The sequence below is a fragment of the Gavia stellata genome, chromosome 4, assembly GCF_030936135.1.
Source record: "Gavia stellata isolate bGavSte3 chromosome 4, bGavSte3.hap2, whole genome shotgun sequence".
In the NCBI taxonomy this organism is placed as follows: Eukaryota; Metazoa; Chordata; class Aves; order Gaviiformes; family Gaviidae; genus Gavia; species Gavia stellata.
The window spans coordinates 50,063,771-50,084,075 of record NC_082597.1 but is presented as its reverse complement, the minus strand read 5'-3'; the positions used below and the strand labels follow the sequence as shown (position 1 = coordinate 50,084,075).

At 38.6% G+C, this 20,305-nt stretch overlaps 1 protein-coding gene across 1 annotated transcript in view; it reads left to right on the top strand.

Moving 5' to 3' along the window:
• The window catches only part of DCN (decorin), a 39,853-nt gene that overhangs the window by 3,872 nt on the left and 15,676 nt on the right, over nt 1–20,305 (top strand). Inside the window, exons 2-3 of the mRNA XM_009817866.2 lie at nt 368–600; nt 17,207–17,319. Coding sequence (XP_009816168.1) covers nt 396–600; nt 17,207–17,319 — 318 coding nt within the window. The 5' untranslated portion in view covers nt 368–395. The remainder of the gene's footprint in view (nt 1–367; nt 601–17,206; nt 17,320–20,305) is intronic.

Below are 20,305 nucleotides of genomic sequence, written 5' to 3'. Positions count from 1 at the left end.
CAAATGTTAATGAAATCAAATAGACTGTTACGTTGGCAGAAAACAGACACATGGAAAATGTGGCTTATTGTTTTGACTGTTTTGCATAACAAAGCTGACAGTGCTGCCTGTTCCTAATAAATATTACTCTAAATATGCAAACAGATGTGTTTACAGTTGCCTTTAAACTGCTCTGTAAAAAAAAAAGCCTATTGACAAGCAGTTACCAGACTCCTATCACGTAACTGTCTTATTTTCAAAATTCGCTTTTCATTTATTGAAAGGAACAGTTATGCAATTGGTGGATATGCTGGACCTCCTTCAGCAAGAACTGTGAAGCTATGGGAAACTGCTACTTTTGTTGTAAATCTCCTGCTTTGATGCCTAGGTTCTGCCTGGAGTCGATGAACTAAGCCATGAGGCTAGCTCTTCTCTTCGTCCTACTGCTGCCAGCATGCTTGGCCAAGCCATTCCACCAGCAAGGCCTCTTTGACTTCATGCTGGAGGATGAAGGGTCGGCCGATATGCCTCCAACGGATGATCCCGTCATATCTGGATTTGGACCAGTGTGCCCTTTCCGCTGCCAGTGTCATCTTCGCGTGGTGCAGTGCTCTGACCTAGGTAAGCCCAAGAGTATCTTCATAGGGTATATACTTACATTCTAGCCACGGGTTTGCAGCTGAGATGGTGAGGCTGCTACACACTGCCACTCTGTAACTGGGCTTTTGTCAAAGAAATATGCTACAGCTACTGATAACTAGAATGTACTATATGAAGTAGGCCATAAAGCCCTGACAAGATGGACATTTGTTGTGACCATGAAGAATGTTTGATTTTTTTAATGTATATTTTGTGTATGTACATCTCATTTGTTCTTTGAAAGACCACATATTTCTGTTGCAGAGAAAATAACTTTTCAAGTCTAGTCCTTCAAATGCATATTAAATAAATTCAGTGAGGTCAGATGTGGGAATGGAAACATTTTAAAAGGTTCTAAATTGCATGGTCCAAGATGCAACACCCTTAATCATACTGTCTAGTACCTCAACATAGAAATCATCCCATTTTCATTGGAATACGTGAACATGAAATAACCAACCCTGAATCATATATGCTGGAACCAGCTCTTTGTAGGAAAGAGCTTGGAAACACTCCAAAACAATGAACACATTTTGGACCTCCTTATTAAATATCTTTCTTAGACACTGTTCAAGCTGAAACCATGAGAACCCTTCTCACAAACTCCCTTTACTCCCTCACATACAAGGGCTTATCTGCACAGTCAAACCAGCAGGATGTGAAGCCATGCCTGCCATCACTGTATTTGACTTTCCCATGCAGAAATCTCAAGAAATGAAGTTGACTTCAGTGAGACTGCTCTTGTTTTAAGCCAGTATTATTCAGTCTAAGTCAGTGTGCGCTGCAGAAAATCAATTAAAGTTGGTTTTGCTCACAAGGAAATTAGGCAATTTATTTAGTGGACAGACAAATAACTTCTCTTATGATTTTATAGAGTTTATTTTTTTAAAAAAGTCCTCTCTCAGCTATTTAAATGTATAGCTGGGTGTTTTTATTTTCCTATGTTATCACATTGGCTTTGATAATTACTGTAAATCAGGGTACAAATCCACCAATTAGGATCTGGGTCTCATTGTGGTGGGTGTTGTATAATTACAGAAAGGAGGGCGAAGCATTAGTTACATCCCTAGAAACTTCTGTGAATTTATTAAAGCAAGCCACATAATTACGCAACAGATATGTTTGGCAAAGACCCAGTGAACAATGCAAGCCAAGTTGCACAAACGAGCACGGACTAACGTAGCCATGCATTCATAAAGCTTTTACAGTACTGTCCCTGTTGAAAGATATTTTCTTTTTTTACCATTTAGGTGCCAGATAGTAGCAAACATGTGGTGGGGAGTGGGGAGGAGGTTGCCCCATATGCCATGAAGCTCTTAGGTTTTATTTTTATTACATTGGCTAATGCTGATGGAATTCAAGTTATTTTGGGAACTTGTCCCCAATCTGCTTCAATTCTGCAGAACGTAAGGAGCTTTCACTTGGTAAAAAAGTGGAGATATTCACACAGGGACCCTTTGTTGCTGTACTTGCTCTCATATTCATTCAGTTCTCCTTCACACACACATGGTTTCCAAAGGGTTGCACTACAGTCCACTGCCTACAGATGCTTCTGGGTTAATAGAGTCCTATACTGACAAGAAGACCCAGAAACACAGCAATTAAGGCCCCAGCTCTGTGTTTCCCAGATAATTTCGAGAGGGGTGATAAGAAAGAGATATATTTTGAGCTTGGTTTAAACCCACATGCTGCAGATACTGCAACAAAAAGATTGTGCTTTTGAAGTGGCTGGGTTGATAACATCCAGCCTCTGGGCACAAAGGAAGAGAGATCTCCCTGGGCTTAAAATATGCAGCCCTGAAAAATAAATAATATTTCCCTGGCAGAGCTCAAGGTAGTAATAATCATTCAGAGTTCCCCAGCCTTGGCATTACGTTTCACCCATCCTTGTCACATGTGGCTATGACAGCCACTGATCGGTCGTGGCCCAAGTGGGAGGCTCACCAAGGCACAGGTCCAATGGCCGCCCCCGTGAGCAGGGACAGGACAGCTGTGTGTGCTGCCTGCTTGCAGGCAAATCTGCCCTCTGTTCTCCTCTCTTACGGCCTTGAGTCTGTTTCTGTGTGACTGGGACTCAGACAAGGTCAGATTTACCTACCGACTTGAGGAAAGCTGGAAGCTGGCCCCAGGAGCTCAAAACTTTGTTGCAAACTGTGGAGGTCCTGCCAGGATGACCTAGCATGCTCCTGGGCTGTGGGATGAAGGGTGCTTGGAGCACAGTGATCAGGAAGGCAATATGCACACAGGAGCCACAAAACCAGCAATGACAGTTCCACCTCCCTGCTAACCAGCGCTCCTGGCCCTGGCTCCTGGCTCCCTTCAGCGTCGGGCATTTCCAACCTGACCAAATTAGCTACCTCCCTCCCCCAAAATTATCAAGTTTAGTCATCTAGTCCCATAGGCACTAACTGAAGAAAAACTGCAGGCAATAATAAGACTCCTCCCAGGGATATATTAAGAGCTTACTAAATTAAGTCCCACAAAGGAAAGTTGAAATCTGGATCAGGATCCTTTCTTCCATGGACTCTCTGGTGTGGAAGGAGGGCTCTTTGCAGCCACAAGCCCCTGGGAGCAGAGGGCATGTCAGAGCAAGGCAGCTGGAGGACCCTAATGTGGGCTACTTATGCAGAGGTCTCCTCTTCCTCAGCATGCTTCTCTTTGTGCCCAAGGGGCATTTGCTATTTGTAAACTCTTGCTTCGTAAGGAAAAAGCCAACTATCTGACACAGACTTATGTGAATAAACCACAGGAGAACTATTACATCCAGGGGCCACAGATCAGGTTTGCCCCTTATCTCATGAGCACTAGATGGGAATAATAATAAGAAAAATAATCCAAATTCAATAAAAACAGTGAAAAAAATGCCCAGTGGTCCAATTACAGTCTTGTCAGCTGAATTTTTGCATTCCTCTACTTTTAAGCTTCAGTCACATCTTCCTAAACACATACCTCCGAATTAATTTATTTTGCCTCCAAGCCAAGAGCTGAGTTAGCAGGAAGGAGAACGCTGCCTTCTCACACCCCAAAGAAGAATTCTCTCTGAGCTGCAGTTACTGACAGATTGAGAGCAGAGCCCCATGTGCCTACCTTATAGGAGATGTATTACCTTTGTGTAACAGGCTCAAGAATCTCATCAAGGAAGACCACTGTGGTATCTTTATAAAAGCAATGCATTCTCTGAATCTGCCTCCTGTTGCTAAAAGGGAGCCACAGGTTCACTTTTTAATCATGCCTCAGTATAAGGCATTACTATGCTATAGCCAGACTTTCCATAGAAATCACAAATATCTTCCTTATTAGCACACACTACAAGTGGGGAGTAGCTGATACAGCTGGTCAGAGGCAGCTATTCGTGTTTTAAAATAATAAATACAGGGAAGATATGCAGTCAGTTGGCCAGGCAAACATGCCTTGTAAAAGCCCTAGCAAGGATTAACCGTTCCATTTAAAGTCTTATCCTCTCAGAGGCAGTCTCAAGAAAAGGTTCCTCCCAGAGCACCCTGGTAGGCAGGAAGACATATGTGTGATTACTCAGCCCTTGCAGCAGATGCAGAATGCTCCATAAGCGTGTTCAGAGGTCATGGTCAGAGCTTTATTTCACCTTCAGATAAGTCTGGCAGCCCCTTACGAAGTGAACAGTGTTTGTGTTCTGCAGGATGCAATGAGATCCCCTTCCTTGGAGACTTCACAGGACGTAGGGGGGTCCCTCCAGCCCTGTTGCTGTGAGCGTCCATGGAGGTTTTGTGGTCTCCAAAAGGTGTGCGAGAGATGGATTTCTGTAATCAAAGTTCAAGCAGTATTACAGCTTAAATTGGAATTTTACTCACAGCTCAGAAATACAGGTTTTCTCCAGCTGTAAAGTAAAGAAGGGTATATTAAAGCTCAGCATGGGTGTTGGAGTGTGTGTTTGAAAAGCACTTTGAGATCAGTGGGTGACAAGCTCACAGATATGTAAAGCATTATACCAGGGATCCAGTAACACAAGGCAGTTTATCTGAACACATACAGTGACTAAACTGCAGTAACTAAAGGCTCTTCAACATCTGAACCATGGTAACATGACAACAACAATTTATTTGTTGACAAAAGATGATTTATCTCATAGTATAAAACCTTCCAGAAACATCTGAACACTCATTTTCTGATCATGTCTCCATTTGGGAACCTCATCTCTCATTATAAAGGACATTATCTCCTTTGGGATATACCTTGATTTGAACTTCTGTTGTCAGCATAAAACCTTTTTAAAGAAAAATAATACGTACCTCATTGGTGATCAGTCTCAGTAATTTTATGAGTTCAAGAAAACAGATAAGATTACTTACTATTGTGTGCTTAGCTTTAGAATCACTGCCATTATTTGAATGTTTACCAGCCTTTCAAAAACATAATTTTTAAAGCTAAATATTTAGCTCAAAATCTTGCAGGTTTCTAAAGATGTAATAAGAGAACGCATGGAACCTTAAATGGCCAGACATTAACAAACCTAATTTTTAAATACAAAAAATTATTAATTTAGGACCTGCCTTTAGGACAAGTTATTCCATATTTTATGCATTTTTTCCTTCTAACAATAAGGACTAGAGACTTATTCCTTTTATCTTTAATAGAAGCTGAGACTCTCATGAATCCCCTGACTTCATGGAACTGGATCATGTAACAAAAATATTATCAATAAAAATGGAACCATGAAATTTGGGAAAGTATATTGTCACTTACACTGAGAGTAGTCTCTACGTCACAATACCATGGCCTTAGAACTGAAGACTAAATGCCGTTTTGGACAACATTCTTTAGTCAGACATAACTTATGCTGTCATCAAACACAAGTCATTGGGCTTTCCACATGTTGACTGGGTGAATTGTAATACTTTAATATGTTGGAGATCAGACTGGAGAATCTATATGAAGTATTACAGGTATTACCTGTAATATAGGAGTGATCTCAGGTGATGTTAGCTGTCTAAGAGTCATCTGGGCTCCTTTCACAGCCATGGGGAGAGTTAGGGAGCTGCCCCATGGTGCAGTTAATCCTGTCTAAGCTGGATGTCAGTGACAGAAAGAATACAATACTCATGGAGAAATAAGCTGCCAACACAGGGCCTCAATGACCACTCAAGGCTATACAACTTACTTTCAGATTAATGAAGTTATGTGTGATAAAATTAAAGCATGGAAAAAATAAACTTGGGTTACCAGCATTATTTTGTAATAAGTTTGCCATGGGTTATTAAAATTTTTGTGTATATTCTGCTTAGATACAATTTTTTTGGATGCCTTGGAAGTTAAAGACAGCATGAATTAAAACCGTGTACTCAGTACATCCTGAAAAATTATTAAGTCAAGAAGCCAATAATTAGAAAACACTCTTGAAAAGTTGTCAAGAAAAAAAATATATTGACCTGGATGTAGGTTGTTTTATATTAACAAAAAGTCAACAAAATCAGCAACCTGAATTGCTGATGTTCCAGTTGATAAACTTGATTCTAGGTGAAAATTAATCACAGAATCACAGAATCACTACGGTTGGAAATGACCTGTAAGATCATCAAGTCCAGCCATCAGCCAACACCACCATGCCCATTAAACCATGTCCCACAATGCCATATCCACACCTTCCTTGAACACCTCCAGGGATGGTGACTCCACCAATTCCCTGAGCAGCTTATTCCAGTGTTTCACCACACTCTCAGTAAAGAAATGTTTCCTAATATCCAGCCTGAACCTTGCCTGGCGCAACTTGAGGCCATTTCCTCTTGTCCACTCTAAATACATTCTTTATTAGCTGCTTACTCCAAGGTAGCAGTTACCAATTCTGTGTGTTTTCTTTTTTTTTTTTTTTCTTTAGATTTGTTTGCTTGCTTTAGACTAGGAAATGCCATTTAAGAAAGCCTAGCGGCAGGAATGGAAATCCTGACTGCCAAGTCAAGGTGGTACAAGAAGTGACTGTTTTCTGGTTTGCACTGTGACAAAGGTTCATTTCTAAAATTTCCCAATGCATGAATAAATAGCTAATGGATAGCTCGTAAAATGTGAGTCAATTATTATAAGTCATAGCAGGTGATTGCAGTGCTTAAAACATACTAAATAATCACTGCTGACACCTACTAGTGTTATGGGCCTCTATAGTATGTGTATTATGTACTGAAGACCTTTATGGGTTGTATTACTTGGTAAGACATTTAACTATTTAAAAACTATCTGTGTTTTCACAACATAAAGCCTGTGCTATTCAACTGTGAGAGGTTCCCAGCCAAGTCTTAGGAAGAGCTAAATAGTCCAAAGGCTCCTTCCCAGTGTTCACTGAGAACCCACTGCCAACAGGGAGGAGACCTCGGAATGTGGGTCCTATGTGAAGCTACCAATGATTAACAACAAGCAACTACCAATACTAGCCTCCAGCTACTCAGCAAAACTCTGCTCACAGAGTCCAGTTACCATGCTATTTAGTAAAGATTCTAGTTTTAAGCAGATTTTCAAAACACCTCTTACTAACCCAGATTTGAGAGTGTCCCCTCCTTATCAACTTTGGACTCACTGGCCTGTATTTTGCCTTACACATGTCCTGGATCTGTCATGTGATTGAAAGGCGGTGAGCCAAAAGAAGATAATCAGGTTACAGAAAAAAAGGAGTATTTTTCTGAATATACTTTTATCTTTTTCTAAAGTTCGAATCTAAGATTATATAATTCAAAATACACTGCAGATTATTTTTTTTAATTTATTTCTCCCGCTTTACATGCCTGTCCTGACAAACAATATTGTCAAATGCTGTAATTCTAGTTCTCTTCAGTTGTATTGTATTTAAGGTCTCATTCACACAGAGCATTATTGTCCTTTACACTATGAAAACAAAGTAGATGGAGTAGAACTTGCTCATTGGCTTCTCTGCAAGGGAAGAGATGGGAGCAATGAACACAGACACAAAGGGACCTAAAAACCAAGGACCATGGCTGCCCAGGTTTTTTTTGATGGGTGGGGGGGGTTGAGTTGTAGTTTTCAACTTACGGGACCAATTATGGGACTCAAACACTTCTGTACAAATGACCCTGTTGTTAGCAGGGTTATACTTGCTGTATAGGCAACTCTGCTGCAAACTTCTTAGGCAATCAATAGGGAATGAAAAAGGTGAAAAGCAGTATTTAAAGAATTTGTGTGCTCTCTGCATGCATGCTCTTAAGTGAGAGGGCACCCAGGAGAGAATCCCATACCAGCTTTGTGTTTGTTTCCAGGGATCTATTTGGAGTGCTTTGAGTTGCTACAAAAATCTGTTAAGGAGAGGATGCTTGCAGTTTTAATTTCAATAAGAAAAGGAATGCAATAAATACTCATATTTAAAAAAGCAGTGAAAACAAGAAACCTTTTCTGCCCACCTAATTTCATGGCAACTTTAGGGATTTAATGGCAAAACAACAACAGACAGATTATTTATAGAAATGCTACAGCATTTAAAACATGTGCAAGTGTAAACGGGGCTACAGTCTCGTTCTGTAATACGTCATCAGCACAATAGAAATGTGCAATAGGTCATTCAAGAACCAGTTCCTGCCTCCGCCTCCTACACCACTTAAAATGTGAAAGCCTAGGATGACTTCAGTTTCTATGCTGGAGTGCATGTTTTCCCTTCTACTGCTCCAGTGTGGGCCTCAGAAACTAAACAGTCTCTCAATAAATTAATATTTTACGGTGACATGGAAGAAGAGTGTTTGCAGTGGTGCAATAACCAGTCTCTTTGCTGAATATCTCTACCTAAGAAGTGCAAGAGCAAAGGCATGAGTGAATTACCCAAACAAGATGAAAAAGCTATGTTCTCATTCAGCTCTGATACCATTTCTTTCTGTAAGCTCAATTAGGTCTTCAACATTGATTTCTATGCCTTCAAACTGGGAAGATTGTACTGATCCTTTACGACTGGGAAGTAAGAATGGGAGAGGAAAGGCGAACAGTGCTAATATAGTTTGTATAGTAGCAGCAGCCCAGAAAGGAAGAAGAAAAGAAGGGCTCATATGACTATAAAAGGGAAAATCATGCTTTTTCAAGGGAAGCTATAACATAAATTATTAAAAAAGGAGACATAAAGAAAGTTTCAGATTCAGGAAATGAAAAAACAGGAAGGAGGAACTTAAGAATTGAATTAAAATCTTACTGTTTTCAGGGTTAGGGGGCAAAATTTATTTTCTCTTCTTTATTCTTTCACTCTGTGGCAGACAGTTTACATCCTCTGAGCTGGAGATGACTATTACAGTGATAGCTGACCTGGGGAAGGACTATCACTAAATGACTGACAAAATAAGTAACAAAGCAAAACTATGTAAGAGCTACAAGGATATATACAACATCATCTAGTAGAAAGAGGGAACTAGCAGGTCTGCAGACTCCCCAGTTCAGTCAGGAAATTCTGTCCCAACATTTATTTAAATGTTATTCACTATGTCCAGACACAGTCACAGCAGCTCCTTCCATTGCTTTCTTGCATGAAAGTAGGCTGAAAACAACATTTATGAAACATGGCCATGTTATGTTTAGAAGTACCCAAAATAACCAGGAACATATCTCTGCCCTCAGGTCATAATAAAACTAGGGCTGTGCAATGACCATGTGGTCAGAACAGGAAGGGGTAAGTTTGCTTGAAACCAGAGAAGAAGCCCCCTCAAATGACTCTTTATGGCTACTACATTATGTTAATGTTAATTCTGGTAAATCCCAAAGTAAGGATTGAGGGAGCTACCCTTAAATTGTCATATGTTGCCTGCTGCTTAAACTGCGAACTGGGCAAACATCAAATTATATTACTCCAAAGGATCATTCAAAATGTAATTTGTTAGATAGTGCTCACTTTTCTGAGTCACTGAAATGCTCTCTTCTGACTACTGTAAAATACTCGTAAGAAAGAAATGTTTCACCTTAATGCATGATATTCATAGATAGTACATCTGCATTGCATCCACTTTGACTAAAGCCGTTACGAGAATGTGCTGGCAGATTGCGTGAATCACACAGGACAGTTGCTGTTCTCTGATGGGATGTTTTATGTCTGTAACCATGACAGTGGGAAATGTAAAGCTGGCAATTCTAGGAGTTGAGAAAACTCATAATATTTGATTATTTTAACTTAATGTCTTAGTTCCTGAAGTCTCATGATTATTTCAGAATATTTTTCTGACTTTCTAAAATACTTCAGTGCTTCTTGAGAAGGCATATAGCTTCCAGAACTTTGAAATTAAAAGTCAGTTAGTTAGAAAGAACATAGAAAGAGAAGTTGCTTGATTTTTAGTTTCAAGAATATATCATTACTCTTAGGTATTAGCTTTTGGAGCCAGGAGGCTGAATCTATCTCTACCAAAGATGTGACTAGCACTGAAAAATAATTCATAACATCTGTAACTTGCAATATTTGCTATATTTGAAATATGTATTCACTACACAGAGTGGGTGGAAATAGAAAAGAGCAGTTAAAGCGATACATTCATTTTTAAACCTTTGCTAAGGCCTTTTAGTTATTAGTGCTATCGTAATGGAGACTTATGCATTTGATCATAATGTGTGAATTTGTTTCTATTTTGCCATGTTCCTCACTCTGTTCTGGGAAACAATGTTGTAAAAGTTTGGACAAAAGAGCAGTGTAGCAACATATCAGTAGGTCTACCTTTGTGAGAGGCCACCTCAGCAGGGGATGGAGTTAATTTTCTTGTTGTCTCCTATGGGAAGGGTCAGAGATATACAAAAATAATAAGTGATAAAAATAAGTCCAAAATGGATCTTAATGGAAGATGAGTCTTATAGACTGAAGAACAGAGAAAAAGTCTGAAAAATGGTTGTGAATCACCTTTAAGAAGATGTATTTTAAGAGTCTCATGCATTCCAATGGACACTGCTTTTTTATATCTCTTTCTTAGAAAAAAATTATTACTGCTGATTTCATAGGAAGCAAGGGGAAGGTGGAGAACAAACTTTTACTTTGAAAAAGAGAGAGAGAAGGAGGCTGCAGATACTTCTCTGTAGATAAATACAATTGTTTCTTATTTTATGGATGGTAGGATGCAAAAAATGAAATTACTCCTATTTGCAAATCCCACACAGTAGAGAACAAATTTCCTGTAAATACTGAAGCACATAGTCTCAGAAAGTGTCAGTGAACTTTTCTAAGTCAAAGCTTTCAAAGTTGTGTTAAGCTCCTTGCCATCCTTCCAGAAAGCAGTCCCTGAGTCCTGTTATTTTCCATGACTAAGTATCCTGGCCCTGTAAGCTTGTTGTTCACCTCATTCGCCCCGGAGTCCACTCAGGGCATTACTAAGGGCATTCACCCCCGGGAGGGTTGCTGCCCATCAGTGGGATGCGGCAGAGCTGGGCTTAGAGCAAGGGAGAGCACACAGCAGTGTGCACAGGCAGCGGCAGGCAGCTGCTGGAGAGGCTGCCTCCGCTGGGAGAGCAGCCGCTGATGATCACGGCTGGGAATTACATGTAGTTCAGCCCAAATTCCTCAGCTGGCAGCAGCTGTTTGTGGAAACTGAAGGAGTCTTGAAGAGAGCCCCATTTTATGGCCCCTGTGATAATAATCATGAGTGTTGCAATGTAATAACACATGTATCTGAGCTACAGCATTCAGATGTCTCTCTGCCTTTTGGCATCTTCTCTCCAGCTGGGGAAGGGAAGGCTTATTCAGAGGAATAAGCCCCATCCCTGCTTGTTGTAAAATGGATAGGTGGAGGAAAAAAAGCCCAAAAGACCCCAAACAAACCAAAAAATCAAACCACAAACTCTGTTGCATTGTTGAAGTTTTTTATAATTGGCATTGTTCACATATTTGTTATTTTGACTATGTGGTCTCAGTGTTGCGACGATGCAATTCTCAGGGAAGTGTCCTCATTTCTGGGCTACAGGCTCAGACTCCCTTTTGCTTAGTCTCCCTCACTGGCCCCATAAATCTTGCATTCCTTTTCTGCATAGTCTTATGGCTTCAGCAGAAACATGGCTCTGTGCCAAGTTGCAGACTAACTTGTGGCTCTCACTTCTGAGAAACTGGAGCAATGGACTGAAACCCCTTCATAGTGAGGAGGGTTCAAAAGCCACCCTTCTCCTTTTGTGGGTTAAACAATTCCACGACCGCTTGATTGCAGCTCCTGTGGCTGAGCAGGTTATTCCCTCAGCTGCAAAAGTAATAAAGCTCATCTTGTATACCAAACCCCCTAACCTCCCTTAGTCCTCACACTATTCCCAAATCCTTGCTACATCTCCTACACCTGTTTGGCTGGCTAAATGGCAGCATATGCTAGTTGGGCTGGTGCAGTGCTACACAGGAGATGGCTAGCTACTGATTGCTGCTCTCTCAGGGACTGCATAAGGGCTGAATTATACCAGCCTTGGCTCTTCTCTGCCTAACTTCTGGTCTCATAAAATCTCCAGACCCATCAGCCTTCTGTCCTCTCCAGGAGGTGAGGCAATCACAGCTAAACAGCCAGACACTGTAATTTGCTTAAGAAATTATGAGAAAAAACAACACCCCACATAGATAGGATCCCACAGAGACAATCCTGATTTCTGCAATGTTACCTTCTTCTCTGTCCTCCCACTAAGGAGGGATTCCTGGTCCTCTTAACCTCCCCACCAAAAATCTTCTAGGTGACTGTAGATGAGCCTTTCAGTGCTTCCAAACGTGAGTGTGGGCCCTTGTCTGCATGAAAGAAATCTGTGGATGATCCAGCTCTGCTGGATTTTAATGAATACATTTTGATTGTGTTTGTTATTCCAAAAATCTGTTGTGTAGCGACTAGTGTAAGAAAAAGTTAGAAAAACTTCTGCCAGGGATAATAAAAGTTCAGCTGATCCTGACTAACAAAAGGAAATATTTCAAGCTTGCTTACACACTTTTTTTTTTTTCATTTTGTAGTTCTATGGCGTATTCTGTTCTTTGGGTGTTTTGATATGCATGCATTTTTACACACATACATGTACACTGGTGGAAATAGTTGAGTGCTACAGGTTAATAATGTAAAACAGAGGAAAATTTCTACTTATAGAAGTCTGTAGAGAATAACACAGATCTGACCTGTTCTGCAGGAACTGATGGCTGTTCAGCTTCTCTAAGAAAGTCATGATTTCTCCCAAAGAAATACGTTAGTGCAAATCAAAATGGTCTTTATGACTAAGGATACATGAGCTGCTTTATTAAATCCCTTATATTTCCAGAATTTGTAGGCTCTTAATTTCAGTGTAGACGAGGATTTTGGAAGGGTGGAGCTATACCATTTCTACTTATCCGTGAATAATTAGAATTTTTTAAAATGTATTTACCAACTTAAACAATAACTGACTTAGTTTTATTCAACCAAAATAAATAAAGACATATGTATTTTCAATTTAACATACAGTGGGAAAGGCAGAAGAATCTAAATCTTTAATCAGTTGTAAGTTAATTTTATGAACCAGAGGCCTGAAATATTTCCAGGGAACTGAATACCAAACTGTGTTTGTAGCACTGATTATTCACATAAAAAGTCAGACTGCTATGAGAGATTTTCATATGGCTTTTTAAGAAACAAACTTTAGGGTATAAAAAATCACAGGCAAGAGCTGGAATACTTGTGTAAACTGTGCTTAAAATGATTGAGAGGTGATTCAATTGACATTTTCCAACACCAGTTCCCCTTTCAGTTGGTATTCCATAAATTTCCCTGGAAGGCATTTGTTGGTGGACATGCAGTCATACTGTACAACATGGCTTCAGAAGTATATGGGCATCGCTTGAGTTTCTCAGAAATTAGTAGTAAGGACAGCCCACAGTTCCCCTCTAAACTTCTCTGTCTCCCAGACAGAGGAATCAAAAAGTCCTCCTGGGAAATAGTAATTCTATCCCAGGAGCCAAGAGCCCTTTCAGCTTCTACTGGGATTACAATTTTCTCAATTCAGTTCAAATTCTGTCATGCTGTCGTAGTAGTTCAGTCTCCCCCATTCATCTGAACTGGCTGTCTATATACCTGTCCTGACCAGAAAGACTTGAAGGTTTGCTCTCCAGGCAGGGAATCTCCAGCACAGCGACTGGTTTGCACTACAGCAATGCTCCTCCTACATGTATCTATCTGGGGTTAGATTTACCTATAAAGAGACCTAGACCTGCAAGCTGAAGCACAGCTCTTGAAGCCAATGTAGATGTGACAGGTGGTGAAACATTTGGATCCAGTCCACACCTCAAACGCAGTTTAGTCCTGAATTATTTAGCTGCTGATTTTACAAGGCAGTGTCCAGATCCACCCATTTATAAACTCTTCCTCCACTGGAGAGCTCCAGTTGATGTAGCTTTCAGCTGGAGGATGTACTAAACTGCTTGATGATGTAATGCAATGTCTCTCCAGCACCTGGGGTGCATCCTGTACTCCTCTATGCTTTGCTCTTGAAAACTCAGACAAGTCAAGAAAAAAAAATACAATTTCTATAGCTGTTTTCTGAAACATTTTTAAAAACAGCTTCAGGAAATGCATAACAGTTTATGCATAAGATAGGTAATAAAACAAGTTTAACACTTTAAGGGATGGCAATTATATTCTTTGCATGCAAAGGTCATTATTGTATTGTACATCCCTCTAGTTTCTACTACAAGATAGGAAGCCTTTATAAATAATTTTTCACAAATGGATATCTGATTATTAAATTTGTCTTATTATAATGTGAAAAATCTAAAGTTTAACTTCATTGCTCTGAGAAATTATCAGTTCTACCTTATTCAGGGATAACACTTGAGCTTCTAGAAGCTGACATGTAAAGCTTGAAATTTAGTTTGAAGTTTAGTTTTGGCAAATTATCCCTTCAGTGGCAATCCAAGTATTCTTACAAAGTATGTTCCAAGGGCATCACATAAAGGACAGCTGCATAGCTCTCATGTGCCCTAATTTCTGCCATAAGCACTTATTTACAGATAGCAGTCTACTAATATAAATGTACTGACAACCAGAACATAGTAATATTACTTTGAATACAAATCATTAAACCTTTTTTTGTATTTAAATGTGAAAAATGCTATAAAAGTTGCTAGACTGTAAGAACTTCTTGTAACAAAATTAAGATCTTGAAAAAGTAGTGCTTTTTGGGAAAGAATTTTTAGTTGCTGACATCATTCCTGTCCACTGAGGACAGAAACTGTCCAAAGACAACCAACATACAAATTATACGGTATCATATTTTTATATAGTTGGAACTCTAGTCCTACACTTCTGAAAGTAATGAGGGTTTTGCAATTGCCTTCAGTAAAAATGAAGTCCACGCCTGAATGAGGAAAGGTTATTTTAGTAATATGAAGAATCTTAATCTGTATCATATATTCATGCACTGAACATCAGTGAGGTAAACAGGATGACATGTGAGCTTTGGCTCTTGTCATTTTGTGCACGGTAGAAGCTTTTAGTAATTCATCGCAGGCTGGATGATTGTGCTTTCTAAAACTTTTGGATGCTCGTGTGATTAAAGCTCAGCCAGGTTAATCTATATTGTACTCAGTTTTAATAAATATCAGATCCAAATATTTTAATAATTTTTTACCTAATGTTAGAGAACTTATGGGTGGGAAAATAACTTGAAAGAGTGGCTAGGATGTTTTTTAAATTCAAAAACTAAACCTTTGTAATGGTAGGACAACAGAATATGTTTTATACAGACTAATATTATCAATTAAAAAGTAAGATTAAAAGCAGCAAACAGTTTTCAAAAGTTTAGGTCTCCTGCACCCATAGATGGATAACTAAAAAAGCAATCTTTTGTTTCCAGAATTTGCTAAGCACCAAACAGCAGTAACAGCCACTAGTGGGATCTGTGAGACGCTCAATCCTTTGGAAGATTCAGACCAGGCACCTAAAGATGGATTGGAGGCCTCATCTGCATGCAGATATTTTTAAGAATATGGCCAAATCTGTAATGAATTCTTAGTATGTCACTAATTGTAGTAAAACGCTGCAATACACATGACTGTGGCCTCTAGAGTTTATGGTGAAGTTTTATAGTAGTAACTATAGGATAGTGCTCTTTATGTAGGTTAAAAGTATTAAATATAGTACCAAACATATAGTTCTTTTCATGTTTTGCCATAACCATTCCAAATAAGAGCCAACAATTTTTTTACTTTATGTATATATATACTTTTTTTTCTAAAAAGGATTGAAAGAGAAGGGGTTTTGCTTAACATTGGATTTTGACAGAGAAACCTACATTCCAGGTGTGAAAACACTTACATTTGTGATGAACGTTAAACATCACAGAATCACAGAATTATTGAGTTTGGAGGTCACCTCTTGAGATTGTCTAGTCCACCCCCCTGCTAAAGAAGGTCAGCTAGGTCAGGTTGCTTGGGGCTGTGTCCAGTCAAGTTTTGAATATCTCCAAGGATGGAGACTCCACAACCTTTGTGGGCAAAGCGTATCTTATCTCTGGGCAAACATATCTCACTGTGTTTGCAATGCCATGTTTGAGATTAAAATACATAGATTTAAAAAGATAATATATATAGGTATATATCTTTCATCTGAGAACAATATCATGCAGTCCACCATCATACTGGGGAGACACTGGCAATACTTGCAGAGAGATCTTTCCCAGGAGAGTTCAAATATTGTTTCAGAAATATTTGTTAAAAAATTCACTGGTAAAAAGTCTGTTCTGTCCAGAGAAGTCCACTTCTGTTAGATGACTATATAGAGACTTTACTAGTGTCTATAAATTTTTCCTACCAACCATTCATTTAACATTTCACATTCTGTTAAAAAAAAAAAAAAGACTAGTTAGGAAAGAACATTTTAATTTTGTGGTAAATCAGAATGACTATAAAAGATTCACTCTATTCCAAGTCACAGTATGAAAGGAAAGCTGGGTAAAGCAAGTGTTATTTAACACTAAATAATTTCATTTCCATGACTTCATCGGACTTACATATCAGCTATTCAGAAAATAGTCCCAAAGAGAGTCTTTAATTTAAACTGTCTGATGTTCTTTTGGCAGTTGTAGTGAAACCAAGAGATTTGTTCTCCAGAAAACTTGGACATAGTTTCAGATGAAAGAAAAAGGGGGAGGTGGATTGGGGTTTTTTTAAGGTGGACTTTACTGCAAGTTATTCAGTTACTGTCAAACAAACAGCATTTTTTCTGGAAATGGTTATAATTAACTATCGTACTTCTTTCAAAAAAAAAACCTACTACCTTTTAAATAGCAGGAAATGTTCTCTGTCCACAAAAGCTAACACACAGTGAAATTAATAAGTACCATACCTCTTTCTGAAAGCAATTTTTATTCATAGAATTCAGTGGAATTAAACGTGTTACAAATAATTTTCCCAAACTCAATCCTTTGCTTCAAGCTATAACTCAGGTATATTCTCAGAAAAGGGCATAATGGAAATGTGAATAAATAAATTCTGATTTGACATAGCAAAATAAGACTCTCTTTGACTGGCTGGAGACAGAAATACTTTCAGATAACTCTTCATAAGCTTCTTCAGGAAATGAGTTCTAGAAATGGTGTTTACTGAAAGGTAAATGCTGCTAAGAAATGTACTGAACCCTATTTAAAGTTTCTTTCAAAATCAATTGTTTATTCTTTTCACTGTCCTTAGGACTGGAAAAAGTGCCAAAAGACCTTCCTCCTGATACAACTCTGCTGGACTTACAAAACAACAAAATCACTGAAATTAAAGAAGGAGATTTCAAGAACTTGAAGAATCTTCATGTAAGTGTATAAATGAACTAGCATTTGCCAAAAAAAATGTGGAGAAAATGTGTTTTTGGCCTGGTAATCAGGTTTTTAAGGAAAACTGATGAAATACTCTGTGATCTTCCTCCACCAGCCCAGACTATTTACTTCCTTTCCCATTCCTCTCCTGCAAACTCTCTTCTCATACCACAGAATTTTCTCATCTCTTTTCAGCTCTTCATACCTGTCTCCTGTCCTTTCAGTTTCCTGATCTCCATCATAACTTTTCTCACCTATTTATTTATGTTTTCAGTCCCTTTGGCACAGTGACTTGGTTATTTCTACTTAAAAAGCAGATCCATCTCAACCCTGACACCTCACTCACTTATTACTGTGTTCCTTCCCCTCCCACCTCTGACGTCACAGAGATCTGTATATACCATGTTTGTCAGCAGTTTTTCTGTACTAATTTTAGTTCAAGAATCTTTTCAAATCAATCTTCTGCCCCCTGCACTACAGTGAAATTGTGGTTTTGCTATAACCTTCTCCTAGCAAAACTCCATCCTCATCCTCCTTTCCCTGCCAGTCTCTTCCAACACTGCTGTCTGTTTTCCTCTTTGCTGAAATATTTTCCTTCCCTGGTTTCTGTGACTGCCCTTTTTTCTGGTTCACTTCTTCTTTTCCAAGTTTCCATCAGACAACTACCTTCCTCTGTTTCCAAATTTTTGTTTCTCTGTCTGAGGTCCTCCTCCCCTATTTCTATACTTTTTATCAACGTCTTAAAATTCATACTTCATAGTCTTGCCTCAATTTTGTTGAAATATCTCTTTCTTTCCAGATCAGAAAAAGGCTATTACTTCTCTGCCTTTGAAAGTAATACCCCAACTCAGGCATATTTCTGAAAATATTATTTTTCTAGCCTTTCACCAACTCAATTTATTCTGTGTATTATTCCATTTGATCCTTTTTTATTATAACTAATATAAACTACTTGGCTTTGCTTTCTTGGCTCTTCACAGCCTCTTTCTATTCTATAGTTTTCATTCACAATCAAGAAGCCAACTCCCACTTTTTGTCTGTTCATGATGCCAATGCCTTCACCCAAATAAGCACTGTTTCAAACAAGGATCTGAATTCAGCCACTTATACCTGGAAAAAAAAATCGTATAAACAATTATCTCCTCTCATTCCAAATTCCCTCTTAAATTTTTGATTTAATGCAACAGCAAGAATAAAAGTTTTAAAAAATTTCTAGAAATAGGCACAATGCCAGTCTGTCCATAGTGGAGGGAGCTGCATGAGTAAACGATGATGAGGTTCATGTTATCTAACTTTAGCATAGGGGTCTATACTTGAGCTTGTTACATAGATAACCTCTACAGTCAACAAAGAGAAGCAGGTGCTTCTACACCACATTTCATCTGATTTGGTTTTAGAATGAGATGACTTGTGCCCCAGAATTTCTTTTCAATTCCCCTACTTGGCTACTGAACAGATTCAACACCCTAATTCCTGCCCACTTGTTTTGGTTTTCTTCCACCTTGGAGAGGAGTTCTGTGTTTTCAGTGAAGATCATCTGCAAGGTGCTAAAAAAGAGAAAAGTCTTGTCAGGGAAATTAAGCTTTTTGCAATCTTTCTTCATGACACTGCATTAAATGAGTCAGAGCATGGTATTGCAGATGAAAAGCACTGTCCCCGGTGACTTCTGCCTACTTGGCACTCAGCTCAGGTCTCTGTTATACATCCTGCCATGAGTTAAGCTGTTGTGAACTATGTCATCTCATTGAGGTTAACTCTATGGATTTTTTTTTTTCTTTTTTTTTATTACAGCAGATATAATTTAATAGTGAATTAAATAGGTAACTCTTCAGGGAAGAGATTATTTGTTTGTCTTACACCCAAAAGTACCCAGTACCTGCTTAGGGACCAGTGGAAATCATACAGAAGAGCGACAACAGTAACATAAGTTTTACCAAAAAACCTTCAAAACAATGCAGTTTTCCTGCATTTACTCAAGAACAAAAACCAATCCTCTCATCTCCTCCCCAAAATAATAATTTAGTCATGCAGCACATTTATGTAACTAGGCACCATCTTTACTCTCAGCAGGCATCATTCTTCTTGTGTAATATCTGGGAATGATTCCCATTCCCCACCTTGCAATTCTTCAGAGTCATAGTGAAAGGGGAATATTGTTTTTAGATAAATATAACTCAAAAGCTTTGTTGTTGACAGAGCTCCATTGTCACTTTTGTTTTAAGGAGATGCATATGTGTGTGTGTGATATATATATGTGTGTGTGTGTGTATATATATGTATCATGCATCTACTTTTTAATCATACTCCCTGATAAACATGGCTTGTATTAGCGTTACACTTGACAGTGTGATGTTCAAAGGTTTTGAGACTTCTTAGACTTAACTAAAGCTTTTTATACTCTACTAAAACAGGAAGAGTTACATAAATTATCAGTAGTATTGTTCCAAAACTAAAATTATCAGCAACTGCAGTTAACCTCTTGCATGAAGTGATCATTTAAGAGAACAATTCCTTAAATCCCAATTTTCATATATCTTGAAAAAAATGAACAGTATATTCAGTTTATTCCTTTTCAATATTCCTTTTAAATTCCTTCCTAATTCCTATAGACATCACCGACCATAGGTATAATAGTTTTAGAAGAGATTTTTCATGAACAAGTTGGGTTGAACCTAAAGTTCAACTTGTACTAAAAAACAGATGAAATGAGGAGGAAAGAAAGGATCTACTTATAACTTGCCCACGGCTTCTCTTTCAGCACAAATGTAACTGCTTATGCTTTGAGTGCACAATATGCGGAAATACAAATGAAAGAGAAATTAGTACCTACAAAAATATTCTTTGTATCAGAAAATTTTCCTAAATAGGTAAAAGAGCAGTTAAAATTTGCAGCTGTGGAAATATGGCAAGCAATTAGGAAAGAATGCAAAGGCATATTTATCTGCAAATAATAGACGCCTGCCAGTAAACACCAGAGTCAACA